Here is a 26,879-nt window from a genome sequence, read left to right on the forward strand (position 1 = left end):
GCACGTATCAAACGGACCCAGGGTCAGACCCTGGCGACTGGCTGGTGCCAGGGGCATCTGGGTCTCGTGACCGTCTCTCACTCCGCCGATGTCTGTAGATCACCCGCTGCCTGGAAGGAGTCCCAGCGGCAGCGTGTGAGGTTAGCAGGACTGAGCCGCGTGCGAGTATTTTTACTTGGGGTGTGGAGCGCGGCCTCCCTTATCCATATACATGGGCACCCCCGCCCCGCCGATAGACCAGGCGCCTCACACCACGTCTGGCACGAGCGATGCCGTCAGATGGGCCTCTCTGGATGCGCGCCCTACGCACTTACAAAATAGTCGGCGTCGGGATTATTTTTAATAGAAGCAAGGGAGGCAGCAGGAAAGCCAGGCTGCTCTCTGGCTGTCCCCAGACGCCCGCTGCGGAGGGCGGCTGCACGTACTCAGATGATAACTCCCAGCAGGTGCACACACGCCACACCCCCTGCCCCTGGGTCCCACAAGGGTCTGTTCTTCCTCATCCTCCGTCAACCCCAGGGTGGGGGGGACAGGATCGCTGCCCATTGTCCGGCCCCACCCCCTGAAAGACAGAAGGGAGAAAAGCAGTCAGATGTTTCTGTCGGGGACTCCGGTGGCCTTGCACGTGTTGCTGGGGCTAGCAGCAGCCGGCTCCAGCCCCCTAGGGAAAGCCTGGGCGGGGTCAGGCAGGATGGAACCTGTGCTTGCCACCTATGGCCAGGGAGCCCTGGGAGAGGGCACTTGGCCTCTGGGACTCCGGGTCCTCGAGAACGGGCCCCGTGACACGCACCTGGGGCTGCTGCCAGGGTGTAGTAAGGCAGCGTGCGCCTGGCTCCTCCTCCCCTGCTGGTCCTTGTCATCCCTGAGTGTGTGCACATGTGCGTGTGCTCTCCTTACACACTGCTCGCCAGTGTTTCCCAATCCGCCCATCCACCCCACGCCCGCACTGCCAGTGAGCTCGGTCTCATGGCCGCCACCCCATTCCCAGGGGAGGACAGCAGCTGGCGCTGAGTCTCCGTCCTGGGCCTCCTCCTGCAGTGACAGGAAGATGTAGGCCCCGTGCCGAGGGCAGAAGCACCCCTTAGAGTTGGGCAGAGGCACGTTCAGCAAGACGGTCTGGTCCCCAGGCTCGGCTCAGGGTGACATGAAGCAGGAGGGACGCATCCAGGGAGCTGTCCAGCTGGGAGGACCCCTCCCCGCCCTTCCTCCTGCACCTGGGAGAGTCAGGGATGTGTCCACGTGTGCTGCACACAACACAGCACCCAGTGCTCCCAGCCGGCCTGCAGGGAGAAGTTTTCTAATTCCCGGCTTCGAGCTGAAAGGCACACAGCAAGCATGGGTGGGGCCACCTGCAATGGTTGATGGCTCCCAGGGTCCAGCGCCCCACCTAAACCTTCTCCAACAAGCTGCTCCCTCCCCGCCTTACTGCCGGCAACTGACACAAAGACCAGCTGTGCTTAGGGAGCTTCTGACACGGGCCAGGTGCCCTGCCAGCGTTCTTTTGAATGAATAGACCTTATCTTTTCAGAACATAGATGTACAGAAAAATCGAGCCGGTTACACAGAGAAGTCCCCATCCCCCATGGTTCCCCCTCCAACTCCATCTCACGTAATTGGGGTACATCTGGTGCTTCTAACACACTCATATTGGACCTGATTACTAATTGTACATGAACAAGGTCCAGTGTCTACCCTCGGGTCCACCCTGTGTGTTGTGTGGGTTGTGTCACGCACCCTCCATGACAGCGCCACACAGAATCATTTCACTGCCCTGAAAGTCCCCTGTGTCCACCCACCCCGTCATGCCTGCCCACCTCCTGGTCCCCTGGGAACCACTGATCTTGTTACTCTCCTGAGTTTGCTTTTCCTGGACCACTGTGCTACTGGAATCACGCAAAACACGGCCTTTTCGGATCAGCTGCTTTTCAGTTAGCAACGTGGACTTGCGTTCCTCTGTGTGTCTTGACGGCTTGCGAGCTCACTTCTTTCTGTCTCTGAGTGTACTGGGGGAAGGTGCCTGTGAGTCCGATCGCTCGCTGGAGGGCATCTGGGTAGCTTCCAGTTCGGGGCCATCAGGAAGAAAGCCCCTGTGGACGTCCCGTGCTGGTTTGGTATGGACGAGGGCTTTCAACACAGTTCAGCCGATACCTAGGACGGAATGGTTGGCTTGGGTGGTGTGATGGTTCCTTTTGTCACCCACCTGACCGGGGTAAGGAATGCCCAGAGAACTGGCAAAGCGTCATTCCCAGGTGTGGGGTGTGGGTATTCCCAGAGAAGGTGGGCGTGTGAGTTGGAGATGAACGGGGAAGATTTGACCTCATCGTAGGCAGGCGCCATCCAGTTGGGTGAGAGAGAAAAGGCGGGGGTGGGGGCATCTCCTCTGTGTCCTGGAACAGGGCTACTCCCTCCTGCTGCCCTGGACAGCAGGACTCCAGGCTCTTTGGCCCTTGAACTCCACAAGGGACCCCAGCGGCGCCCTGGGTTCCCAGGTTTTGACCTCAGCCTGAGACTCGCACCATCAGCTTTCTGCTGCCAGGCTTTCAGACATGGACTGAGCCGTGCCCCTGGCTCCCAGCTCTCAGAAGGCCTCTCATAGGGCTTCTTAGCCTCCGTGACTGCACGCGCCAATGGCTGAGTAAGTCCCTTCCCACCCCTCCCCTCCCCTCCCCTCCCCTCCCACCCCTCCCCTCCCATCTCATCCTCTTCCCTCTTGTCCCCTCCCCTCCCTTCCCCTCCCCTCCCCTCCCATCCCATCCTCTTCCCTCTTGTCCCCTCCCCTCCCTTCCCCTCCCCTCCCCTCCCATCCCATCCTCTTCCCTCTTGTCCGCTCCCCTCCCTTCCCCTCCTCTCCCCTCCCCTCCCTTCCTCCCTCCCCTCCCTTCCTCCCTCCTCTCTGGAGGAGCCTGCCTGACACATAGAGTAAGTACATAATTCTGTAAGAGTTTGCCACGCTGTCTTGCAAGGCGGCTGCACCATTTCCATTGCCACCAGTCACGAATGAGGGTGCCTGCTGCTCCACATGCTTCGTGGTCAGTTTTCGGATTTAGCCGCCCTCATAGGTGTGCAGTGGTTCCTCACTGTTTTAATTTACAACTCTCTGAAGATGCTGAGTATCTTCGCGTGCGCCTGCCTGTCGGCCGTCTGTGTGTCGTCTTTGGTGAGGGATGAGCTATTCAAATCTTCGGATGTTTGGCTCCTTCTTTAAGGAGGTTGTTTATAGGCTTATTGTTGCATTTTAAGCGTTCTTTTTATATTATTGGAAGCAAATTCTGTATCAGATACAAGTTTTGCAAATGTTTTTTTTTTTTTTCTCCCAGTCTGTGGCTTATCTTCATTTTCTTAATATTTTGCTCAGGACAGAAGTTTTAAATTTTAATGAATTCCAATTTAATCTTGCTTTTGTTGTTGCATCTAAAATTTTATAGCCAAACCCAAGGTCACTTAGACTTTCTCCCTGTCTCTGTTGAGTGGTGTCACGTTATGTGAAAATGTATTTACTAACTGGAATATATTACAAATTCCAGGATAATGATTTTTTTTTTAAATCTATTTTGAAAGTTACAGAGTTACAGACGGGTAGATACACAGAGAAAGAGAGGTCTCCCACCTGCTGGTTCACTCCTTAGATGGCCACAACGACCAGGGCTGGGCCAGGCTCAAGCTAGGAGCCAGGAGCTTCTACCAGATCTCCCAGATGTGTGGCAGGGGCCCAAGCACTTGAGCCATCTTCTGCTTCTCTTTCCCAGGCCATTAGCAGGGAGCTCGATCGAAAGTGGAGCAGCCAGGACATGAACCAGCGCCCATATGTATGGGATGCCGGCAGCTTCACTCGCTGTGCCACAATGCTGGCCCCGATTATTTTTTAAAAAAGAAATGATATGCTAAGGAAAGAGAGAAATGGGATGATATCAAATGCTGTAGAGGAGGATAAGAAAGAAGGGGGGAAGGGGAGAGGAGAAGATGGGAGGGAAGGGAGGAAGGGAGGGGAGAGGAGAAGAGGGAAGTGGGGGGAAGGGGAGGGGAGGGGAGGGGACTTACTCAGCCATTGGCACGCACAGTCACAGAGGCTAAGAAACCCCATGAGAGGCCTTCTGAAAGCTGGGAACCAGGGGCACAGCTCAGTCTGTGTCTAAAATTAGAGAAAACAGAAAAGTTAAAAAGAAACAATGAGGAGTTGGTGTTGTAGTGCAGCGAGTTCAGCTGCTAAAATTCTGGCATCCCACACGAGCGCCAGTTCAAGTCTCGGCTGCCCCATTTCCTATGCAGCTCTCTGCTCATGTGCCTGGGAAAACAGCACGAGATGGCCCAAGTGCCTGGGCCCCTGCCACCCACAGGGAAGACCTGGATGGAGTTCCAGACTCCTGGCTTCAGCTGGCCCAGCCCCAGCCATTGAAGCCATTTGGGGAGTGAATCTTCAGATAAGATTCTCTCTCTCTCTCTCTCAACTCTGCCTTTCATATATATATATATATATATATATATGTAAAAAGAACAAGTATAATGAACAAAAAAGCAGTTGCACACATGATACATGTTAATCCAGTTATATCTGGAACTACTTTAAATGTGAATGGTTTACATATATCACCTAAAATACAGAGATTGTTGAGAGGACAAAAAAATGACCCAACTGCATGTTATTTATAAGAAACCCACGTTAGGGCACGGCACTGTGGCATAGGGGGTAAAGCCACCACCGGCAGTGCCAGCATCCCATATGGGCACTGGTTTGAGTCTCAGCTGCTCCACTTCTGATCCAGCTCCCTGCCTATGGTCTGGGAAAGCAGTAGAAGATGGCCCAAGTCCTTGGGCCCCTGCACCTGCGTGGGAGACCTGGAGGAGGCTCCTGGCTCCCGGCCTCAGATTGACACAGCCCTGGCCATTGCAGCCATCTGGGGAGTGAACCAGCGGATGGAAGACCTCTCTCTCTGCCTCTGCCTCTCTGTAACTCTGCCTTTCAAATAGATAAATAAATCCTCAAAAAAGAAGAGGAAAAAGAAACCATGTTAAATACAAAAATATAGAAAAAGGGCTGAAGAAAGATATACCATGCTAACACAAATGTTAAGAAAGTTGGAGAAGCTATGATAACTTCAGACAGAGCAGACTGCAGAACAAGGAAACGTTTAAGAGACAGCAGTGGGTAGTAGTGATGAAGGGGTCAGGTCTCCTAGGAGACACAGCCATCGTTACCATGTACGCACCGGACAACCGACTGTCCAAATACGGGAGCGAAACCAACAGAACAGCCAAGAAAAATAGAGAAATCTGCTATTACAGTTGGAGATTTCAATAGCCCTCTCTCAGTAATTGGCAGGTGGAGCCAGCAGGCCGGATCTAATAGACAGGTTTAAAAATGCTTCCGTAAACAGGAGCAGGATCTGCTTTCTTCTCGGTCCGCATGGAACATTCACCAAAGCAGAGCAGGTGCTAGGCCGCAAGGCTCTACAGGAGTAGAAGGAGTAGAAGGCTCTCCAGCTACCACAGACCCAAACCGAAAGTAACAGAGTAGGAAGCCCCCAAATACTCGGGGATTACTTAAGTGGTGCATGTCCAAACAGCACGTGCTCCCTCTGCTTCAAGATTATGGAAGAGATGATGGGGAACTGGCATCAGTTCCTTCTTAAATGTTTCATAGAATTCACCGGTGAACCTGCCTGGGCCTGGTGCTGTCCTTTTCTGAGGGTTAGTCGATATCCCATTGTTAAATAGACACAAGCCTATTCACAGTACCGGCTTCTCCTTGTGTGCGTTTTGGTGGGCTGTGTCTTCACCCATTTCACGTAAGCGAACATGCCTTTGTGCTGAGCCGTGTTGACCCCTCTCTCATGTTGGATCCAGTTGCTAACTAGTAATACAGTTCTCCTCTCTTTTCTTTATTTTTCTGGCTAGAGGCTTATCAATTTCATTGATATTTTCAAAAGTCCAGCTTTCAGTTTCATTAGCTTTCTCTATTGATTTCCTGTTGTTTTTTTTTTTTTTAATTCAATTGACCAGTTTTCTAACTTTCATTACTTCTTTTCTTGGGCTTACTTTGGATTTAATTTGTGTCCTTGTGTCCTGAAATGAAAGCTTAGACCATCAGTGCTATCAATTTCCCTCAAAGCACTGCACTCACTGCACCACCCACCGCAGTATGTTCTGGTTTCGTTTTCGATCACTTTCAAGCGCGTCTAAGTACCTCTCACGCCTCCTGTCTTGGGCGGTTTTAATGATCTTACTGGAAGCTGGCTGGGTTCCGTGTCCACTGTAGCTGTAGACGTTAGAACCTGCGTTTTCGTCTAATTCCCTAGGCTCTCTTTTCTCCTCCTTTGTCTTTGGGTTTCCCTAACGACTCCTTCTTAAATGGAGTCTTGGTCTTGCTGCTCCCTCCATGGTCATCCACGGTTCGCGTCCTGGCGCCCTGCTGATGTGTTGGCACGGTGTGAGGAGAGAGCGCTCCCCCAGTCTTGAGAGTGAGCGGCAGTCTCTTGGCGGGTTTGAGGACCTGGGCAGCGGCTTGCAGGGGTGCTGCTTAGCCCTTCTCCCTGTCCCCTTGTGTGCGACAAGAAGGCCAGAGAGGCTGGGCCCTCCCCCAAGTCAGACTGGCCTGTGGCAAAGTAGCTTTGCCATGGAGAATGTTCTAGGCTTGCTCCCAAACGGTTATTCCCCCTCTCCGCTCCCCACCTCCGCCTGAAGCATCGGGGGGATTTTCTTCAGTCTTCATTTTTGGGAAGCCACAGAAGTATGGGGGATTCCCTGGGACTAAGCCTGCAGGAGTTTTTAGCTCAGCCTGGCCCACGCCCAGCCGCCAGCGACTATTTTAAGTGTTCTTACCAGTTCCTGGCGCCGGCAGCAGGAGCTGCTCCAGGCAAGCAGATCTCCTCGGCCCAGCCTCTGCATTCGCCGGTCTCTCCAGCTCCCAGGGTGGCAGTTTGCCCTGTGACCTCAATTTTCTGATAGAGCTAAGAAAAGTCATTTATTTCCAGTCTGCTCCGCTTTTTTTTTTCCCCTTGTTGCAAGGATGGGAGCCATGCGTTCTAAGCCCTTTGCATGTTGGAGCTAAAACTGGAAGTCCTCTGTCAGGGTTGTACGTGTTTCCCACCAAGCCTGAGCGTTGCGCTTTCCCTTCCAGGGTGCAGAGAAGCGAGCGGAGGCTCGGGCTAAGAAATGTGCCCACAGCCAGCCCGCTCGTGAGCCCAAATCCTTGCTTTAGCATCTCACTGTACCTAAAGACCCCTTTAGAGCTTTTCCACGTTCACGTTCAAATCCAGGCTTAATCGTTTAACCTGAGAGCGCACTGAGAACCCCATGAGCGGTCTGATCGCGTCTTTGTCTGCTGGAGTTAGCCAGAGTCGAGCCTCGCCCAGCCCCTAATCCACCGTCATTTCCTCCAGTGTGTGTGCATCTGTCGTACTGCCGTAGAATCCTAACCACAAGAGGCCCCAGCGAGCAACTCTTTCAACCCCCTGGCTCACGGATCAGGGACTCGGGCCCTGGCGATGTGTCACTGTGCAGGTGTCACCGCGGTCCTGTCCGCTTTCCACCTCCTGGCCCTGCTCCTCTCGGGAATATTCTGGACGCACCTCTTCTGGAAGTAGCCGCCCCACAAGTGCGATGACCCTTTCCCCACCCACCTTTGTATCACGGGAGGGAAGTGAGGGTAGGCACCAGGCTCTTGGCGTAGGCTACGTCCCATGGGTAGAGTTGGGAACTGTCCGAAACTTCCCTAAGTCTTCCCAGAGATCTGCATGGACCAGCGCTTCTCAGCTGGGGGCATTTTTTGTCCCCTGAGACTCTGGCTGGGCCTGGAGACATTTTTGGTTGTGGCACCTGGAGGGGGGGGTTTGCCATACTGGCACCTGGTGGGCAGCCAGGGGTGCTGCTAAAAGTCCTGTGCCACATAGGACAGACCTCCCCACCCCCCAACAAGAGAGAATGATCTGGCTCCCTTCGACATCCCTAAAAGGCAGGTGCTGGGGCCACGGTGCTGATCCTGTGCACCCCACCCCAGCCGCGTGAGGCAGCTGCCAGCCGCTCTGGGCTCCTGGGGCGGGGCGCACCACTCTTCTGCTGGTGGGGAGACCTTACATGACTGAGGTGCTTGCTTCTGGGGAGCGGGTGGGCGGCCCTGCCCACACTTCCCTGCTGGTGGCATCTGCGGAGGGAGGAGGGAGCCTTATGTAAGCTCAGCCTCACGCAACCTTCTGTTCTGCTGGCAATGCACAGCCTGGGAACCCCTCCCTGCTCAGATCTCAGGCCGCGCACAGGGCAGGATCCCAGGGCTGCAGCCCCGACACTGGCCCTCATGGCCTCGTCTCCACCCGCTGCAACCCCAGCCCCGATGCCGGCTCCCTCTTCTCTCCCTCGCCCCGTGCAGAAGCCATCACAGGCTGTGCCAGGCCAGGCCAGTGTGCTCCCAGCTCGGAGTCTCTGTTCGGGCTTTTCTCCCTTCCTGGAAGGTCCTTCCCTACCTTGGCCGCCTGGACAGTGCCCACCCAGGAGGCCTTCCTGGAGGAAGCCAGACTGTCCTCAGTGCCGCGACAGCTCTTGGCACACCCTGTAACAGGTCTGGCCTCACCAGAGTCTAAGCCTTGGCAGGTGTCTGCCTCCCCTCTTCACCTGCTCCCTGGGGATGCTGAGCGCCTCCGTGCCAGTGCCTGAGTCAGGCTCGGGGCCCAGGGCCTAGCGCCGTGAAAGCTTACTGAATGAGCGATTGTGTCAGTGAATGAACAAAGGAACAGACAGGTGGAACCTCGCTGGGCTCCTTATTCTCTTAGCGGCTGCTTCTGGAACCTGCAGTGGTTTCCTGCTGCTCACCTGGTTGTCTGAGACACAGGGCCCATGACCCCAGCTTGCGCGTTCGTTCTCTCTCTCTCTCTCTCTCTCACTGCTTCTGCCATCGAAGCTGCAGAATCTTGAACAAGTCACTGGCCTCCCCACCCTGTGCACCTGTTGGTAACCAGCTGCAGTGAGCCATGTCCCATGCACCTGAGGACACACGGGAGTCCCAGGAGAGAAGCTAACTCTTGTGTTACTCTAGAACCCAAGTTCAGGACTCTCCGTGGCCCTCCTGCTGCCCCCAGACAACACTGCTCCTAGGCATGGATACAGGGAAAGACACATTTCCGTGCACTAATAAAATTACCTTCTCTAAAGAAGGCAATTTGCATGTTAATGTTTTGGGTAATTCTGTGCAGCTCCAATGCCCCGAGGGCTGCAATTTCTCTCTGACAAAGTGACAAAAATAAACTCCCGCATAAAATAGCATTTCTCTTCTCTTTCCTTTGTGCTGTAACCTGACATCCTTAATGTGAGTTAAGTTGAAACCCGACACTCATCTGCCTCCTGTCACCTTTCCAAGTGACAGGTAGGCTCCAAGAGTGGCCTCTCCCCGAGGACAGGGTTCTGTCCCCTGTCCCGTCCCTCCAAGGCCCAGGCTTTGGTCCTCTGTGGGTTCCAGAAGGCCCAGCCAGGTCCCTGGAGGACACCCTCAAGGATCAGGGAGGACAGTTGCCCTTGTTGGGGGAGTCAGGTGTGGGCTATCCTGTGAGGCCCACACTGTCTGGATGGTGGGGTGACATCCTTCTTCGACAAGAAGCACCAGAGAGTTTGGGTGAACATGTCTGTTTATTAGCAGTTAGGCACAAGCTTTTATAGGGCAGGCAAAGGCGAGGAGCTAGCTCAGGGCAGCAACACTAATTCTATATGATAAAGCCAATATTGGTGTCTCTATGCTTCTCCAATCAGCTTGAAGGTCACGTAGCCCACATAGCCTTCTTGGTGGTCTTATGGGTCTGGGACACACCCAGGAGCTGTTTACCTAGTTGACAATTACAAGGCCCCTCAACAGGAAGCAGGGGTAGGGGAAATGTGCCTGGGGTCAGGTCATATGTGGGGGAGGGTCTCAGTGTGCTGAGCCCCCAACCAGGGATTTTCCTGGGGGCATGGTGTTCCATGCCCTCTTACCCTCCTGCATGGGCTAGGCAGGCAGTCTCCCAGCCAGGCACAGGATCACCCAGTCAGGGCGGCGCAGCCCCCACCCCAAAACTGGGCACAGCCATGGCAAGGTGGGGGCTTTGAGCTGCCGCCCCAGAGGAGTCCCAAGCTCACACAAGCTCACGGGGCATCCTCCGTGTGCCAGAAACCAAGCCCCGCCCCTCTGTCCTGTCATCCTATCCAGAGGTCAGGGAGTTAGGCAATGTCACCGAGCAGCGTGGACTTAGGGGTGTCTGATATGGAGCTTGGGTTCTTTTTCTTTTTGTAATGATATATTTTATTTATTTGAAAGGCAAAGTCTCTCTCTCACACGCACAGATCTTCCATCCACTGGTTCACTCCCCAGATGGTCTCAATACAGCCAGGGCTAGGCCAGGTGGAAGCCAGAAGCCAGGAACTTCATCTGGGTCTCCTACATGAGTGGCAGGGGCCCAAGCACTTGGGCCACCTTCTGCTGCTTTCCCAGGTGCATTAGCAGAGTCAGGCTTGGGATCTGAAGTGGAGCACCTGGGACACGAACCTTGCTCATGGTGACTTAACCCACTGCGCGATAGCACCGGCCTCAGCCCTAAGAGTGGAGCAACCACTGTTGGACAAGCAGTGGTGGCCACGGGAGGACGTGCAGGCACCAACAGAGCACCCAGGTCCTTGTGCCCTGGCCCTGCGTCTGGTCTCAGATCCACACACGTAATCAGGGCTGCGATGAGCTCTGTGAAATAAAGGAACTGCGCTTTAATGAGAATCACCGAGAGCACCTAATTCCTGTTGGGAGGCAGGCCAGAGAGACCTGTCAGGAACAGTAACCCAGAGCTGGGGTCCCCGGGCTCAGCCAGGTGGGACCCAGGGCTCAGGCAGAGGGCACGGGCAGTGCCCAGGCCCCGAGGTGGGAGAGCGTGCGGCAAGTCCTCAGGGGTGACAGCAGCGAGGGGATGCCACCTGCCGGGCAGCTGCAGGCACCAGCGCTGAGGGCTGGACCTTGCAGCCCCTGCAGAGTTTCCATCTGGATGTTGCTGGTGAGGAGTTCAAGACAGGGGAGGGGCCAGCGCTGTGGTGTAGCAAATAAAGCTGCCGCCTGCAGTGCTGGCTTCCCATATGGGCACTGGTTTGAGTCCCGGATGCTCCACTTCGGGTCCATCTTTCTGCTATGGCCTGGGAAAGCAGTAAAAGGTGATCCAAGTCCTTGGGCTCCTGCACCTGCTTGGGAGACCTGGAAGAAGCTCCTAGCTTCTGGCTTCAGATCAGCGCAACTCTGGTCATTACAGCCATTTGAGGAGTGAACCAGTAAATGGAAGATGTCTCTCTGCCTCTGCTCCCCGTAACTCTGCCTTTCAAATAAATAAATAAATCTAAAAACAAACAAACAAAAAAAACAGGGGTGTGTGTGGCAAGCTTGGTGTAGCTGTAAGGTCAGCTGGAAGCTGCCACCTTGGGAGGGTGCAGTGGAGGCAGGGAGGCCCGTGAGGAGGCAGGGAGGCCTGTGAGGAGGCTGCCCGGGACCCTGGCATAGCAGGTAGCAGGTGGAGCAGGGGGGTCACAATGCTAGGGATTGGGAGGTGTCGCGGGGAGGTGGGGGTGGCAGACAGGAAGTGTCAGACAGGACCCCAGCTTCTGGCCTGAGCAAGTCAGTGAGTGAGGGCATGGGTAAGGCTGGGAAAAGTGGGTTTGTCAGGCTCTTGGAGACGCTAGTACAGATCCCAGTGGCAAAGTGGCCTGCAGGGTAGGATGTGGCCTGCATCTTGGCGCTGAAGGTAGTTAGAGACCAGGAATGAGTGACAGGAAGAGGGAGCCCGCCCGGGAGCACCGCAGGATGAACAAGAGGCAAAGCAGGGGGGAGGTGTGGAAGAGGCAGAGCCGCAGCCAGGGGGGTTCCCGAGGCGGGTGAAGAAGCGCAGGAGAGTGGGCTGGGACTGACGTGGGGACAGGGTTCCCAGAGGGAGGCATCTCATTCACAGACGCCACGGGTCACCTGGCTTGCGGGAGCTGTGTGGTGGGAGGCAGGGGACGGAGTCCTCTCTCAGGAGCTGAGGGTAGGCTGCAGAGGCAGGGCCGGGGCCAGCATCCCTCTGCACCAGTTTGGCAGGGCAGGAAGCAGAGGCACCGGACTAGCAGGCAGCCTTTTCCCATAGCTGCTGGGTGGCTGGTGGGCATCGCTGAGGACCGGGGCAGACACTGGCCGGCCAGGGACAGTAAAGGGACTGGCACCAGCCCTCAAGCCTTTCCTCCTTTTGCTGGCCCGCGTACAGAACGCACCTGCCAGCCTGGCCCAGCTGCGCCAGCTGTGCTCCCCACCACGTAAAAACTAAAGCTTTCATTGCACGAAGTTGTTACATGACCCAGATGGTCCCCTCAGACGCTCCTCCTCCTCCTCGGCTGTGACCAGCAAACTCCTGCTGACCTTCCAAGATCCCAGGCCCGGGACGGTTTGGCAGGAGCCGTCAACAGGTACCACCGGCCTGGGCATTTGGCCTAGAGGTTATGATCCCACTTGAGACGCCCACATCCACATCAAGTACCTGGGTTCAAGTCCTGGCTCTGCTCCTGACTCCAGCTTCCTGCTGATGCTGCTGGGAAGGCAGCAGGTAATGACCCAAGTACCTGGGTCCCTGCCGCCCATGTCACAGACCAGGATGGAGTTCCTGGCTCCTGGCTTTGACTCAGCCCAGCCCAGGGCTGTTGGGAGCATTTGAGGAGTAAACCAGCAAATGGGAGATGTCTGTCTATTTGTCACTGTCCTCTCTGCTTTTCCAATAAAGTGATAAAATATTATTTTTAAAAATCATGTATACTTGGGGCTGGTGTTGTGGCACAGCGGGTTAATGCCCTGACCTGAAGTGCTGGCATCCCATATGGGCACCAGTTCTAGTCCCAGGTGTTCCACTTCCGATCCAGCTCTCTGCTGTGGCCTGGGAAAGCAGTAGAAGATGGCCCAAGTCCTTGGGCCCCTGTACCCACATGGGAGACCTGGAAGAAGCTCCTGGCTCCTGGCTTCAGATTGGCACATCTCTGGCCATTGCGGCCATCTAGGGAGTAAACCAGTAGGTGGAAGAGCTCTCTCTCTATCTCTACCTCTCTCTGTAATGCTGTCTTTCAAATAAATAAAAATAAATCTTTAAAAAAAGTAGTTATTGCAGTGGCCAGCATTGTGGCACAGTGGGTTAAGCCGCTGCTTATGATGCTGCCATCCCATATCAGAGTGCCAGTGTGAGTCCTGGTTACTCTGCTTCCCATCTAGCCTCCTGCTAACCCATCTGGGAAGGCAGTGGGTGATGGCCCAAGTGCTCAGGCCCCTGCCACCCACATAGGAGGCCAGGATGGAGTTCCCGGCTCCTGGCTTCAGCCTGGCCCTGCCCTGGCTGTTGCAGCCATTTGGGAGGTAGACTAGTGGGTGGAACATGTCTCCCTCTCTGTCACTCTGCATTTCAAGTCAATGAATAAGTAAGTCTCTCTATTATTCAACGCTCATTATTCACAATAGCAAAAGTAGAACAGAAGATGAAAAAAGCAAGAGAGAATGCATCCTAGGGGTCCATCAGTGAGAGAAGGCTTTTTATTTCTTTATTTAAAATTTATTCATTTATTTAAAAGGCAGGGTTACAGAGAGGGAAGGAGAGAGAGAGAGTGAGAGAGAGAGAGAGAGATCTTCCATTTGCTGATTCACTCCCCAAATGGCCACAACGACCAGGGCAAGGCCAGGCCGAAGCCAGGAGTCAAGAGCTTCTCCATCCTGGTCTCCCACATGGGTGCAGGGTCCGTTGCTTTCCCAGGTGCATCAGCAGGGAGCTGGATCAAAAGTGGAGCAGCCAGGACTTGAACTGGCACCCATATGGGATGCCTGCATTGGAGGCAGTAGCTTAACTTACTGCACCATAGCACCCACCCAGGGGAAGGCTTTTTAAAACTCAGGACACACTCCCAGAATGGAACTCTGCAGTCTGTGAAAAGGAGAGCCTTGTCCAGACATGGGGTCAGAATTTGCCAAGCGCAGTAACGCCCCTGTCCCAGACCCCTCCGTGTACCCAGGATGCTGCAGGTGCACAGAGCCGCCTGGCTGCCATTTGATGCAGGCATACTGGAGGCTGTAACCAGTGCACACTTCTGGCACACAGGGGTCACAGCAAACAGAGTAGTGGCGACAAACAGGGCTCTCCCAGGCGCCGCACACACAGCTCTTCCATTTGAGTGTTTTCACCGTGGCCACTGTGAGCTCACTGTCACCTCGCCTGCCTTTCCCAGGCCATAGGCACTGCTTCCTGTGCGTTCTAGCTCTAACCACTCCCATCTCTCACACCCATCTTTCTTCCCCTCTCCCCTGCCCACCACCCTCCCCCTGCCCCGGCCAGGCTCATTCATCTCTCTGCCCACCTGACAGGTGTCAGCCAGTGCCAATGCTTCAATGCAGCTGCCACCCCTTCAGCTTTACAAATCCCAGCCGCGAGTCTGTCGCTGGGCAGGAGGGGTAGACTTGCTTTGTGGAAGAGGAGGAGTGCGGGGGAGGTTTTGTGCCGTTTAGCTCGTAGGCAGAGAGCCGCGAACATGCAAAAGCGGGAAGGGACCTCCCAGGCGGTCATTTGCACCCCATCCCTGGAGACAGCCCCTTGGAGGCTGCATGCCCACGGGTAGCGATGCCAGGCCAAGCCCGGCCACTACCGCAGCCGGCGAGACTACCGGAAATCCTGCATTTTCTGCTGATCCACGCCCCATGGCACCTTCCCTGCCTCTCTCAGCCTCCTGATGCCCGGGATCAGAGCACATCACAGAGCCACCAGCTGCAGTCTGGGAGGCCTGGGGGCATGGCCCTCCCTGCCCACACCTGGCTCACAGACCCCAAGACAAAGGCGGAGCTTTGCCGTGTCACCAAACGTAGGTGACCGGTTCCTCTCCCACCTCAGTTTTGTCCTGGGGAGTGACTGGGAGCTGCTCCCGCAGCGCCCGACACCTGACTGCTCTCATTCATCCCGCTCGTTACCGCCAGCACCGTTGTCATCCTGGAAGCGCCGCGGCAGCGCCATCTCTGATGTCCTTTGGGAGCCCAGAGACTGCGACCACGCGCTGAGGAGTGAGTGTGGCGCCTCACATAGTCCCTTCGGAGCCGTGAATCTCAACACGGGGTGTCCGGAACGGACAGCAGGATGCTCTAACTGGTACCGCAGCCCCGTTTCCCCAGTGACTCAGGAACCCGTGGCCAGGTCACGGCATCACCGAGTGGCACTGGGTGGGCCTGGGCCGGGACCTCGGGGCCACTGCGCCCAGGCCGCTGTGATGGGCGGAGTGATGGAATGGGTGCTTTCGCCTTTGATTATGTTTGTTTGTTATTTGGGTGCCGTGGGCTTCTGGGTGTAATGAGTTTTCTGCAAGGTCTATTTATGGCTCACTCCTGACACTTACAAATTTCTCCAGCCAGCCAAGGACAAAGGTGACAGTGACTCGCTGTTGCCGAAACATTCTCACATGACGACTGCGCCTGTGCAACCTTCATCCCAGAGCTGAGGGTCCAGGGGTGGGGGCGAGGGCGGCAGGATCAGGGCTTCTCCCCTTCCTTGCCTTGAAGCCTGGACATACAGGGTGTTTCCAGCTGCTCTGGGGAGACCCAGAGTGGGGCTGCGGTGGGACTCTGAGCACCACCACTGGCCAGCAGCGTGACCTTGGGCCCATGGAATGTGACCTTGGGCATGTGCCTGGCTCTCTGGGGGCTCGGCACCCCGCTGTGTACAGGGTGAAGATCAGCAGTGCTGGCCTAGGAGGGCTGCCACGGGCCATCCCATGTGCCCAGTGCGGGGCGCACTGGCAGGCAGATGGTCCTCGGGAAATGGAGTTTGCCACCTTAGTCGTTATCGCTATTTGAAAATTTGTTTTATTTCTTTATTTAGAGGCAAAGAGAAATACACACAGACCAAGACAGGGAGAGAGTTCCCGTGCACTGGTTCCTTCCCCAAACGCCTCCGCGAGCCTCGTGAAACAAGCGATGGATGATAGTGAAAGGCAGGGATGAGGCCGGCGCTGTGGCTTAACAGGCTAATCCTCTGTCTTGCGGCGCCGGCACACTGGGTTCTAGTCCCGGTCGGGGCGCCGGATTCTATCCCGGTTGCCCCTCTTCCAGGCCAGCTCTCTGCTATGGCCCAGGAGTGCAGTGGAGGATGGCCCAAGTGCTTGGGCCCTGCACCCGCATGGGAGACCAGGAGAAGCACCTGACTCCTGGCTTCAGATCAGCGAGAAGCGCCAGCCGCGGCGGCCATTGGAGGGTGAACCAACGGCAAAGGAAGACCTTTCTCTCTGTCTCTCTCTCTCACTATCCACTCTGCCTGTCAAAAAAAAAAAAAAGACAAGACAAGAAAGGCAGGGATGAAACCAGCTGTTGGCGGCGGGGAGGGGGCGGCCTGTACCCAGAGGCCCCGCTGATTAACTGCGGTGTGGAGCTGGTGTGGCCTCCGGTGCACAGTGGACTGCGCCCGGCTAACACTAGTCGGGATCTCTCCGCCATGTGCCATCTATGAACACCATTAGGCTTCCGCCATGGAGCAGAGGTGTGTCTCCTGGGTGAGGGACAAGAAAGAGACCTGAAGGCTGGGACAGAGAAGGAGCCGGCCAGTCCTGGCCTAGCTGTGGAATCACCAGCAAGCAAGCTCAGGTATTTGTGGAGGAAGAAAGAAAAAAGAAAACAAGGTTTCCTATTCAGTCTGGGGTAGGATCCCTGGCTGTCGGCGCTGATTTGCTTTTAGATACGTCATCTATGCAAATGTGCTCCGTACACTGTAGAATAATACAGAAACGTCAACGCGGGGAAAGTGTAACGTGGGCTGGGGAGCGTGAGTTGGAGGGTCAGACATCCATGCTTTTTGTTTTTGTAAAGATGTATTTACCTATTTGAAAGGCAGAGTGATACGGAGGGAGACAGAGACACCTTCCATCTGCTGGCCCACTCCCCAAATGGCCGCAATGGCTGGGGCTGGGCCAGGCCACAGAGCCAGGAGCCTGGAACTCCATCTGGGTCTCCCATGAGGGTGGCAGGGCTGTCATCCTCTGCTTTCCCAGGTGCATTAGCAGGGAGCTGGATAGGAAGTGGAGCAGCTGGGACTCGAACCAGAACCCCGATGGGATGCCAGCGCCGCAGATGGTGGCTAAACCTGCACAACGCCAGCCCCAGGCGTGGGTTTAAATGCTGCCTCCATCCACTGAGGGGGTGACCTTGACAGCCTGCCGGCCTCTCTGGGCCTGTGCACCTCGACTCTAAGTGGGGGGCATTGGCTGCCTTCCCAGCATTACCCTGAGAACCACAAGAGCAGCAGATTTTCTTTGTCAACTGAAGAGGGCTGTGCACAGGGAGGGGGTGAGCCTTGTTTCCGTCCTTAAGCCCCGGGAAGGATGATGGGATTACTGCAGGGCGGCCAGCACCGCTTTCAGTAAGTCCTGTGCGCAGAGCCTGCCTCCCTGGGAGCCAGCCAGGAGCAGCCCGTGGGCCCGCCCTCACCCTGCTGATTGACAGAATGAGGCCACAGCCCGTCGGGGGCCGCCTCGCAACATCCGAGTGGCCGTCTCTGGTGAGAGGTGTGTGCCTGGCTGCAGCTGGAACATTTGTCTCTAAGGCCACTCTGCCCCGCAACATCCGTCGGCCCTGAAGTTCAGAAAACCTCCCCAGCTCATGGCAGGCAGAGCCAGCAGGTAGGGAGAGCAGGGTTGCCAACAGCGGCAGGTCTGAGCGCTGCTTCCCATGCAGGAGGCCCAGGCCCCTCCCTCTCTCACCACCAGGCAGGCATCGCTTCTAGAATCAACACTCCCACTCCCACCTCTCCGCAGGCTCTCAGAGCAGGAAAGCAGTTGGAGGGATGATGGTGCCTGGCCCCCGCGCCACCCCCAGCCGTGAGACTCTGGCCAGGCTCTTTTTGGATATCAGAGGGGATTGGTGCTAACACCTGCTCCGGGAGGCTTTCGCACGATTAAGCCAAGCAGCGCTCAGGCAGCCCCGCACCCAGGGCCTCACGAGTCACGAGGCTGGAACGTGAGCCGCTGCCGTGGGGCTTGCGTGGCTTTTCCTCCAACAGGCGCTCGTGGCAGCGTCACAGGGCCCCGCTCCCGCCTCCCCGGCCAGGCCCGAGGGTTTTCCTGAGCAGCTTCCAGAAGAACCGGGTAGGGGTTAGCATTTCTTATGTTCTTTCTGAGTGGCTCAGGTAGTCTCAGACGCTTGGTTATTGGTGAGACAGGTGCTGGAGGCACCTCGTAGGACGGAGGGTTTGGGGTGCTGTGCACGCAATCGTGTTCTCCCCCACACTCATGTCTTAAAACCCTAATGCCCAGTAGGACTGTGTGTGGAGGTTGGCCCTGTCGGGAGGTAATTAAGGTTATAGGAGATCGGAAGGGCAGGACCTGTATTCAGTAGAGTTAATGGCCTCTTTTGGGGCTGGCGCCGTGGGGTGGAAGGTTAAGCCGCTGCCTACAGTGCCCACATCCCATATGAGCGCCAACAAAGTCCACAGATTACTTGATGCCTAAGACATTTGAAAGCCTCAGGCCTCGAGGGGAATGTTAGGCTCCCGGCCCGGGGACAGAGGCTCTCAAAAGACTGCTGGAGTTGGCCCCCGACCTCCCCACCCCACCCCCTGGGCAGACCTGGGGCTCATCGGCACTGCTTTCAGCCCATATTCAGGATCCAGTGGTTCCGTCCACCTCCGGCACTACCACCGGGCCCCAGCCTCTGCGGTCAGCTCCCGCTCAGACCAGTGCAGTAACGGCCACCCGACCTCCTTGCTATCCTATGTCACGGTGGTGTCAGCCCAGCAGGCACAGCGATCCCATCACTGCAGAACTCCCCAGTGACCTCCTGCCCTCGTCAGCGTGAAATCCAAAGTCTGCAGGCCTGGCCTTCTAGAACCTTCCCCGTCTCCTCTTCAGCATGGATAAAGAAGGGCAGGGAGCCGTGGGGCTCTTCCCCACTCGGTGGCCCGGCAGTGACGCTGGAAGAACCCAGGGATGTGTGGTTTCTCAGAGGCTGAGGGAGGATTTAATGTACAATTGGAACAATGTCATGGCTTTGCAGCTCCATTACCAATCTTTCAGAAATAACCGGTTGGTTTTGCTCTCCGAGTGTCATTAAAACGCAGACATTTTTAGCCCAAAGTCAAGCTCTGTCAGGTTGGGAGCAGGTGCTTCCACAAAGAGGCCTCTTTTTTTGCGCTTGGGCTTTTGGGGTGACCTGTGCAGACTGGACATGAAGACACGCAGCAAGGGACGAGGCTCTCAAAGTGGGGTCCCCGGCGTCACCTGGGAACTTCCTTGAGAGGCAGATTCTCAGGCCCCACCTCAGATCCCTGGATCAGACTCTAGGAGATCCGGGCCCTCAGCAAAGAGACAGAGCCAGATGGAGAGACCCTCTATCCAGTACTTCACTGTCCGAGTGCCCGTGACAGCTGGGGCCGGACCAGGCCAAAGCCAGGAACCTGGAGCTCCATCCAGGGCTCCCCCACGGCTGGCAGGGGCCCAGTCCTTGAGCCACCACTGCTGCCCGCGGGGTGCACGTTCACAGGAAGCTGGAGACAGAAGCAGAGCTGGGACTCAAACCTGCGTACTCAGATTCGGGCTTCGAGTGTCCCAAGAGGAGCTTTGCCATACAAACACCTGCCCTGCCCCGTGCCGGTTCTATCTGATAATAAACAATGATAAGGGGGAGAGCCAGGTCTGAGTGACAGCCCACGTGGACAACTTGGGGAGCCTCCGGGAAGGGCCAGAGCCTCCGGCCAGCTGGGTGGGGGCTGCCTGGAGCACGAGCTCACCTTCCCCGAGGCTGGGATGGAAACGTGGATGATTTTGAGCGCGCTGGCTCCCTCGCATTCTCCTCCCCATCCCCCTGCCCCGTGTCCCCATCCCCAACCCCCTCGGAGCCCTACACAGGTGAATTCTCTGAGGCTTGCTCAGTGCTGACCTGGCTAAAGGCCAGGCCAGCTTGGCGAATGGAAAACTTACGGCCAGTCTCTCGTCAAACTCAGATGCACAGCCCCTTACAAGGGGCCTCGGGAAGTCAGAGGGGCCCCCAGTACACGTGGAGTTCAGCTGGGGCATCCTCTCTTCCCAGCCCACATCGCTGGGACGCACAGGGAGTCGGCCCCCAGCCCCTGGCCCTCAAGCACTGGGGTTGATGTTTTGTCCTCTTTCAGTTTTTCCCGAGGGGTTGGGGAGTGGAGGGGCCTGGGAGCTCCAGGTGGGAGACCTGGGCTTCACCCTCACGTCTGCCAGCTTCTGGCTGTGACTCGGGGCCCCACACACCCCCTGCTCTTCTGTAAAATGAAGATGCCGAGCCGGGTCCCAGGGCCTTGGGAGTGACAGTGGCTTGGCTGCTGGTGAGGCTCCAGGAGTCCGGAGGGTGAGGGACGAGGGGTGGGGACGGGACTTAGAGGAGGCTCTTTATCTGTCCCGCCACATTGACCTCCCTCATAGGATTGCACTCAGCCTGTCACCCCCAGCTCCTCTCTGCCCGTCAAAGCCCAAAGCAGACACGCCCTGGCCCGGGAGCTGACTCTGCTCCCTAAGCCCCCAGTCCACGCCCCCATAGTCCTTGGCTATGCCATTCCTGAAGATGCTACTCATTCCCGCCTAACCCTATTTGTCCCACAACTGTGTTCTGAGAGAGAGAGAGAGATTTATGTATTTATTTGAGGTGCTGATGTTGTAGAGTAGCAGGTGAATCCCCCACCTATGACACTGGCATCTCATATGGATGCCTGTTTGAGCCCCAGCTGCTCCACTTCCAATCCAGCTCCCCACTAATGTGCTGAGAACAAAACAGAGGATGGCCCAAGTGCTTGGACCCCAGGACCCATGTGGGAGATGCAGATGAAGCTCATAGCCCCTGGCTTTGGCCTGGTCCAGCCTGGTCATTGTAGCCATCTGGAGAGTGAACCAGCAGATGGAAGATCTCTCGATCTCTCTCCCCTTCTCTCTGTAACTCTGCCCTACAAATAAATAAATAAATCTTTTTTAAAAAATAAAAAAGTTTATCTGAAAGGCAGAGTTAACACAGAGAGAGGGACACAAAGAGATTTCCCATCCGTTGGTTCACTCCCCAAATGGTCAGAATGGCCAGGGCTGGGCCAGGCCAAAGCCAAGACGCCAGACCTCCCAAGTGGGTGGCGGAGACCCAAGCACCTGGGACATTAGGGATCTGGATCGGGAATCGGGCAGCTGGGACTTGAACTTGTACTCACATGGGATGGCGGCATCACAGGTGGCAGCCTCACCCACTGCACCACAGCACCGCCAAGCACGGGCATGTTTGTGGTAGGACTGCTGGGAAGGAGTTTCCAGAAAAAAGATGCAGAAGCTGAATCCCAGCCCTGCCCCTTGCGGAGGGACCCGAGGGCGAGTGGCTTCTCCGCTGTGGGCCTCGGCGCTCTCACACACGCGGCGGGAGCTGTAGCAAGGACTGGGGCACCTGTCCTTGGCGTCTGGCTCCTGTCAGTCAGCAGGGCCCAGCCCCCTCCACCCCTGCGTCTTTCCCCTGTACAGGGCTCCCCCTTGTCCTCCCTTTCACTATCCTTGGTTCCGGTCACCCGCCGTCAACCTCTACCCAAGAACATTAAACAGAAAATTCTAGAAATAAGCTATGTTTGAAGTTGCTAATGGTCTGACATAGCAAGATGACATCTGGTTCCGTCCTGCCGGGAACGTGAGTCACCGCTTTGCCCAGCGTACCCGTGCTGCGTGTCCTGCCCACCCACGGGTCACTTGGTTGCTGTCATGGTTACCAGAGGGGCCGTGCGGGTACCATGGTTTTGGCATTCTGCTGCGTATCGTACTTACTGATGGCCCCGAAGCACAAGAGTAGTGAACGCGGGTCCTGCAGGGCAGTCCCATAGGGCATGCAACAGAAACCATGGTGCAGACGTACGGGCTCAGTACCGTCCACTCGGCAGATGTCCACCTGGGGCCGTGGAGAGTCCCCTCCACCCAGAATAAGAAAGCACTACTCTGTGCATGTGTGATACGTTTTATCAAAGCAGGATATACGTATGCAGGCGGTCTGCACTGTATGCTTTTCTTTCTTTTTTTTTTTATTTGAAAGGCAGAGTTAGAGACAGGCAGAGGAAGGGAGGGAAGGAGGGAGAGAGGTCTTCTATTCACTGATTCACTCCTCAAGTGGCCACAATGGCCAGAGCTGGGTGGATCCGAAGCCAGGAGCCAGGAGCTTCTTCCAGGCCTCCCACGTGGATGGAGGGGTTCGAGCACTTGGGCCATCTTTCACTGCTTTCCCAGGCCACAGCAGAGAGCTGGATCAGAAGTGGAGCAGCCGGGACTCTAACCAGTGCCCATATGGGATGCCAGTGCTGCAGGCAGTGGCTTTACCCACTACACCTTGCACTAGCCCCAACCTTGTATTCAAAGCAATCCAAGTACACGTACATGGCTTCAAATCCAAGTATCGGGAGAAGTCCTCATTGGCAGCAGATTCGGCCGGATCGAACTTCCACTGCGCCTACTGAATCCAACGCAGGCAGGCTGACTCAAGAAAAACCAAAAAACGTAGACAAAGCAAAAAGAAAACGGAAGTAACCGAAGTAAAGTGTTAAATCTCACTTCTTGCTGGAGAAAGTCGTCTTCAGATGTTACAGTCAGGCCACGCCCTCCTCCCCGCCACCCCAGCCCCCCTTGCCCGCCATAGGTCCTCATTATAGCTCTTCTGTGCACTACAGCTCTACCCAAGGGAACATAACACATCCTCGTTGAATAACTAGGTGCGGTGAGTGGCAGGTCCTGGCTTCTTGGAGTGAGACCCAGCACGTCTGAAGGGCGTGGTGGAGACTGCAGTGCCCGGGCAGGTGAGCAGGGGCCATGCAGGGCTGAGCTGCTGGGGTGTACCGCTTGTTCCGGTCCTGGACGAGGCTGGAGCCGAGCGGGAACGGTGCCAGTGCTGTCAGCCCAACTGAGCGCTGCGCTGGAGGGGCGGGGGCTGGCTGTCTGGCCCAAGCTCCTTATCTTGTCAAGGCCCAGGGACGCAGAGCCTGTGGGCTTGGCACTGCTGGCCAACCACGCTCGGAGCAGCGGTGTTCGGATCGCACGGTTGGGAAGGAGGGTTCTGGGCCTTGGGCTTCTCTTCTGCTTGGTGCATTTAGGACCCTCCCACCTGACCGTGACACACACACCCACCCCCAGGAGAGTTCTGGCCCAGAAACGGTGGGGAAGATACGGCTGTCTCTTCTGTTAGACTGAAGCCCCTTTCCCCCCCGTGTCTGGTCCATGCCAGGCCCCTGTTTTACAGTTCAGTGTTCTCCCCATTAGCTCCTGTGGTGGCAGGCAGAGCAGGGGGCCTGCGGGGCAGCTGCAGGGAAGAGAGGCTGAGCCTAAACATTCTGATGGACGTGGAAGGCGACGTGAAGCCCTTGGAGCCCAGGGCCCGTGGGTAACCCGAGGTCACATGCTCTGGGCCAGGGGCAGGTGACCGAGGGAGCAGCCACCGGGAAGGCATGGACCGGTGAAGCCGGGGCCAGCCCCACCTAAAACAGCATGTGGCATTTGGCTGGCCTTAGTGTTACCGTCCCCAGGGAGCCAGGAGTCCCACAGACTTAGATCCCAGGAAGCATCTGTGCTTGGATGGTGGGAAGACCCAGAGGCTTCCATGCAGCGGGACTTAAACCCGCAAGTCAGTGTTGGAATTTCCAGGCCGGGCACGGGGTCCTGCCAGCATCAGTGGCCCTGTCTGTTCAGTGGCTTGCACCAGCTCACTTGTTCATTCATTCATTCGTTCGTTCACGTGTTCAGCCTGTCTATTGAGTGCCTTCTGTGTGCCTGGTGCTAGGGCGACAGTGATGAAGTGGAGGTCACAGTGCAGCAAGGAAATTGGAGACAAAGAACCTCAGAAACCAATACCAGGCTGGCTGCGAAGCGCTGGAGACTGGGCCCAGCCCAGGGACCAGGCACAGTCTCCCTGGATGTGTGGCCCTAGCTCCAATCCCAAAGACAAGCGAGAGGCCAGGAGGCCAGGCAGGGGAGGGCATTCCAGGGGCATTCAGCCCGTACACTGCACAATAGAACCCCAGCCAGAAACAAGAGGTTGGGTTTATTTTACTTTGGGAGATGAACTGTACACGCGGCAAAAACATGACAACCTCGGGTGAGCATGAGGTTAAGCTGCTGCTTTGGGACACTGCGCATGTCAGAGGACCCGAGCTGGAGCCACAGTTCTGCTTCCGTCCCACCTCCCTGAAACGCGCACCCTGGGAGGCAGCAGGCGACCGCTCAGGTTCTTGGGTCCCTGCCACCTACGTGGGAGACCCAGGTGGCTTCAGGCTGGCTTCAGGCGTTGGAGAGTGAAACAGTAGATGGGCGACCTCTCCCTGCCTGTCTCTGTCTCGCCCTTTCTCTCTCTCTGCCTTTCCCATAAAAAATGAAAATAAAAATGTTTAAACATCAGTCTCACTCTTTGCCTTTCAAATAAAAATTTAAAAAAAGTAAAATTTCTTTAAATGCATAAACCTTAGGCCCTTTGATGAGTTTGGAGAACTGCACACACCCAAGACAATAGTACCTCTCCCGCCAGCCAGCGAACACTGCTGTCAGACCGCCTTCCCCCAGTCAACTCTCTGGCCCTCTCCACGCTAGGGAGCTGGGTGTGAATGGGGATTTCCTTGTGCTGAGGCCAGGCTGGGGGCGGTGGGGGGCGGGGTTTAGATCCAACCCCACCACTGTCCACCCAGGACTCTGACAGTTTCCTTGTCTGTCAAACTGGCTTCGGTGCACCTGCTTCACAGGGCTGGGTGGTAGGGACTCTGGGAAGAGAGCCTCCCCCTCCCCCGCTCCAGCGTGGCCCCCAGGGGTGGGGGCAGAGGTGGTGGTGGGCGAAGGGCTGGCTCCTGCTAGCACCTCACAGCACGCTCTCCTTGTCCCCAGGGATGTGCCTGCAGGCGTTCGTGGAAGCCTTCTTCTTCCTGGCCCAGCGCAAGTTCAAGCTGCTGCCCCTCCACGAGCAGGTGGCCTCGCTGATCGACCTGTGCGAATACCACCTGTCCCTGCTGGACGAAAAGCGCCTGGCCAGCAGCCGGGGCGGCCCGCACCCCCAGGGCGGCCCTCCCGGGGCAGACTCCCCGCAGCCGGCTGGGGGCAACCCCCCACCCCGCACCTGTGGGGCCAACAGGCTCGGCCATCCCAGACATGCCCTGTCCTGAGGGGGCCACCCCAGCCCCCAGAAGGCGAGAGGGCGCCCTCCAGGACTCCCTGCCTGCGGAGGGTCGGCGGAATTCCCGTGTGAGACGCCCCCATGCTCCGCGGCGCTGCACCCTGCTGGCCACCAGCCTTCCTCCTGGCACCTCCCGGCGACGCATCCCTGGACACACGACCTGTGAAATGTGACAGACAGGCACCTTCTGTTCTGGGCTCACGGGCAGCACCCACTGAGGGCAGCGCTGTTGTGTTCGAGGGTGGGGCACTCACGACCCCTAGGAGCCCAGATCTGCGGGCCGGAAGTGGAGCCTCAATGGGGCGGGGCCACTGGGCATGGCTGCTTCTGGCCCAGGAGCACCACGTGCCCACCACCACCACCACCACCACCACCAAGAAGGCAGCGTGCACCTCCCAGCCCAATCACCTGCTACCTGGGTGTAGTGAACAGATTAGCCTCATTTATTTCATTAGCTTGCCTAGTGCTGCAATGTCCGGTTTGTTGCTAATTAAGAAATAATTAAGAAGTAACTAAGTAATGAGGCTCCCAGAGCCTCAGAGCTGACCGGGAGCCTCAAAGGTCACTTTGTTAGATTTTGTTTGACCTTGACCCCGAAGCAGGGATGCCACTTTTGGCCTCCCTGACCAGGCGGTCCTGTGGCCCCTGGATGAGCCCCTGCATGGGAGGGACAGCCCGGGGATGAGGGACAGGGCTCCCTAGGGGAGGACAGAGACCTGGAGAGGCAGCAGGGTGGGCAGGAGTGGTTCTTGTCTGAAGCCCAGGAGCCAGGAGACCTGCTCCTTGTCTCTGTCTATGCCCCAGGCCTAAGCCCTCAGAGGCACCATGGGCCTTCCGAAGCCACGCCCTCCAGGACACTGGGATCGGAGGGTCAGGGTGGCCTTTTCCCAGAGGGCTCCTTTAGGGGCTGCCATGAGTCCAGTGGTCCCCACGCTCTGCGTGAGGAAGCAGCTGTACCGTCCGTGCCTGGCACACAGCGGGAGGCAGAACGTGCCTGCAGGTGCAGGGCAGGGGCCCGGGGCTCTGGAGGCAGAAGCGAGCCCAGGGCGTGTTCCCCCGTCTTCCTTCAGCATCTTGTCTTCTCTTCCTTCCTTCTAACGTCCTGTCTGCCCGTCCAAGTCCCCTTCACCCAAACCGATGGGTGCAGCTGGCTCCAGGCCCGTGTGCCCAGTAGAGGCTCAAAAAGCATCTTGTGGAAATGAATTGCTTAGATTTGCCCTCCCCGAAGTACTTTTAAACGCAAAGAGGAGGTTGCTAGCCCAAGCGCTCTCCAAAGGTTTGACCAGTTGTTTTACAGTGGGGGAAGGGGGGGTCTGTTAACCCTTGCCTGACCTCCTTCCTGCCAGAACCCCACTCTCTCAAGCAGTAAACCCTTCTCCCTGCAGCGTGACCACCGTGCAGTGTCCCTGCCACTCCGTTTCTGTCCCTGCTGCTGCTTCCTCTGGCTTCCAGGGAGCGGGGTGGAGCCCACAGGCCGTGGCCCTTCCCAGTGGAGGGGCCCGGAGCCCAGCCCTGCGGCAGGCACACCAGAGACAGCAGACACCTGTAAATGACTTTTGTTCTCCCAAGCTGCACGCAGGAGTGGCTGCCGCAGGTGGGAGGGGCAGGGTGCGCCTCCGGGTGTGTATCGGGTGCTTTTCCATGTGGGCGTTTCAAGGCGTCATCAGCCTGGTTCTCCTGTCGCCTTGGACAGTTGGATCATGCTATTCCTATTTTCAGATGAAGAATAAAAGGCCTGTAAGGCCAC

At 56.7% G+C, this 26,879-nt stretch overlaps 1 protein-coding gene across 3 annotated transcripts in view; it reads left to right on the top strand.

Annotated features, from left to right (window-relative positions):
- The window catches only part of TTLL11 (tubulin tyrosine ligase like 11), a 252,085-nt gene extending 225,206 nt beyond the window's left edge, over positions 1-26,879 (top strand). For all 3 annotated transcript variants that reach the window (XM_062207628.1, XM_062207629.1, XM_062207630.1), the window contains one exon: positions 24,847-26,879. In XM_062207628.1, the coding sequence (XP_062063612.1) occupies positions 24,847-25,121 (275 nt within the window). In that variant the 3' untranslated portion in view covers positions 25,122-26,879. The remainder of the gene's footprint in view (positions 1-24,846) is intronic.

The sequence above is a fragment of the Lepus europaeus genome, chromosome 12 (genome assembly GCF_033115175.1).
Source record: "Lepus europaeus isolate LE1 chromosome 12, mLepTim1.pri, whole genome shotgun sequence".
Taxonomy (NCBI): Eukaryota; Metazoa; Chordata; class Mammalia; order Lagomorpha; family Leporidae; genus Lepus; species Lepus europaeus.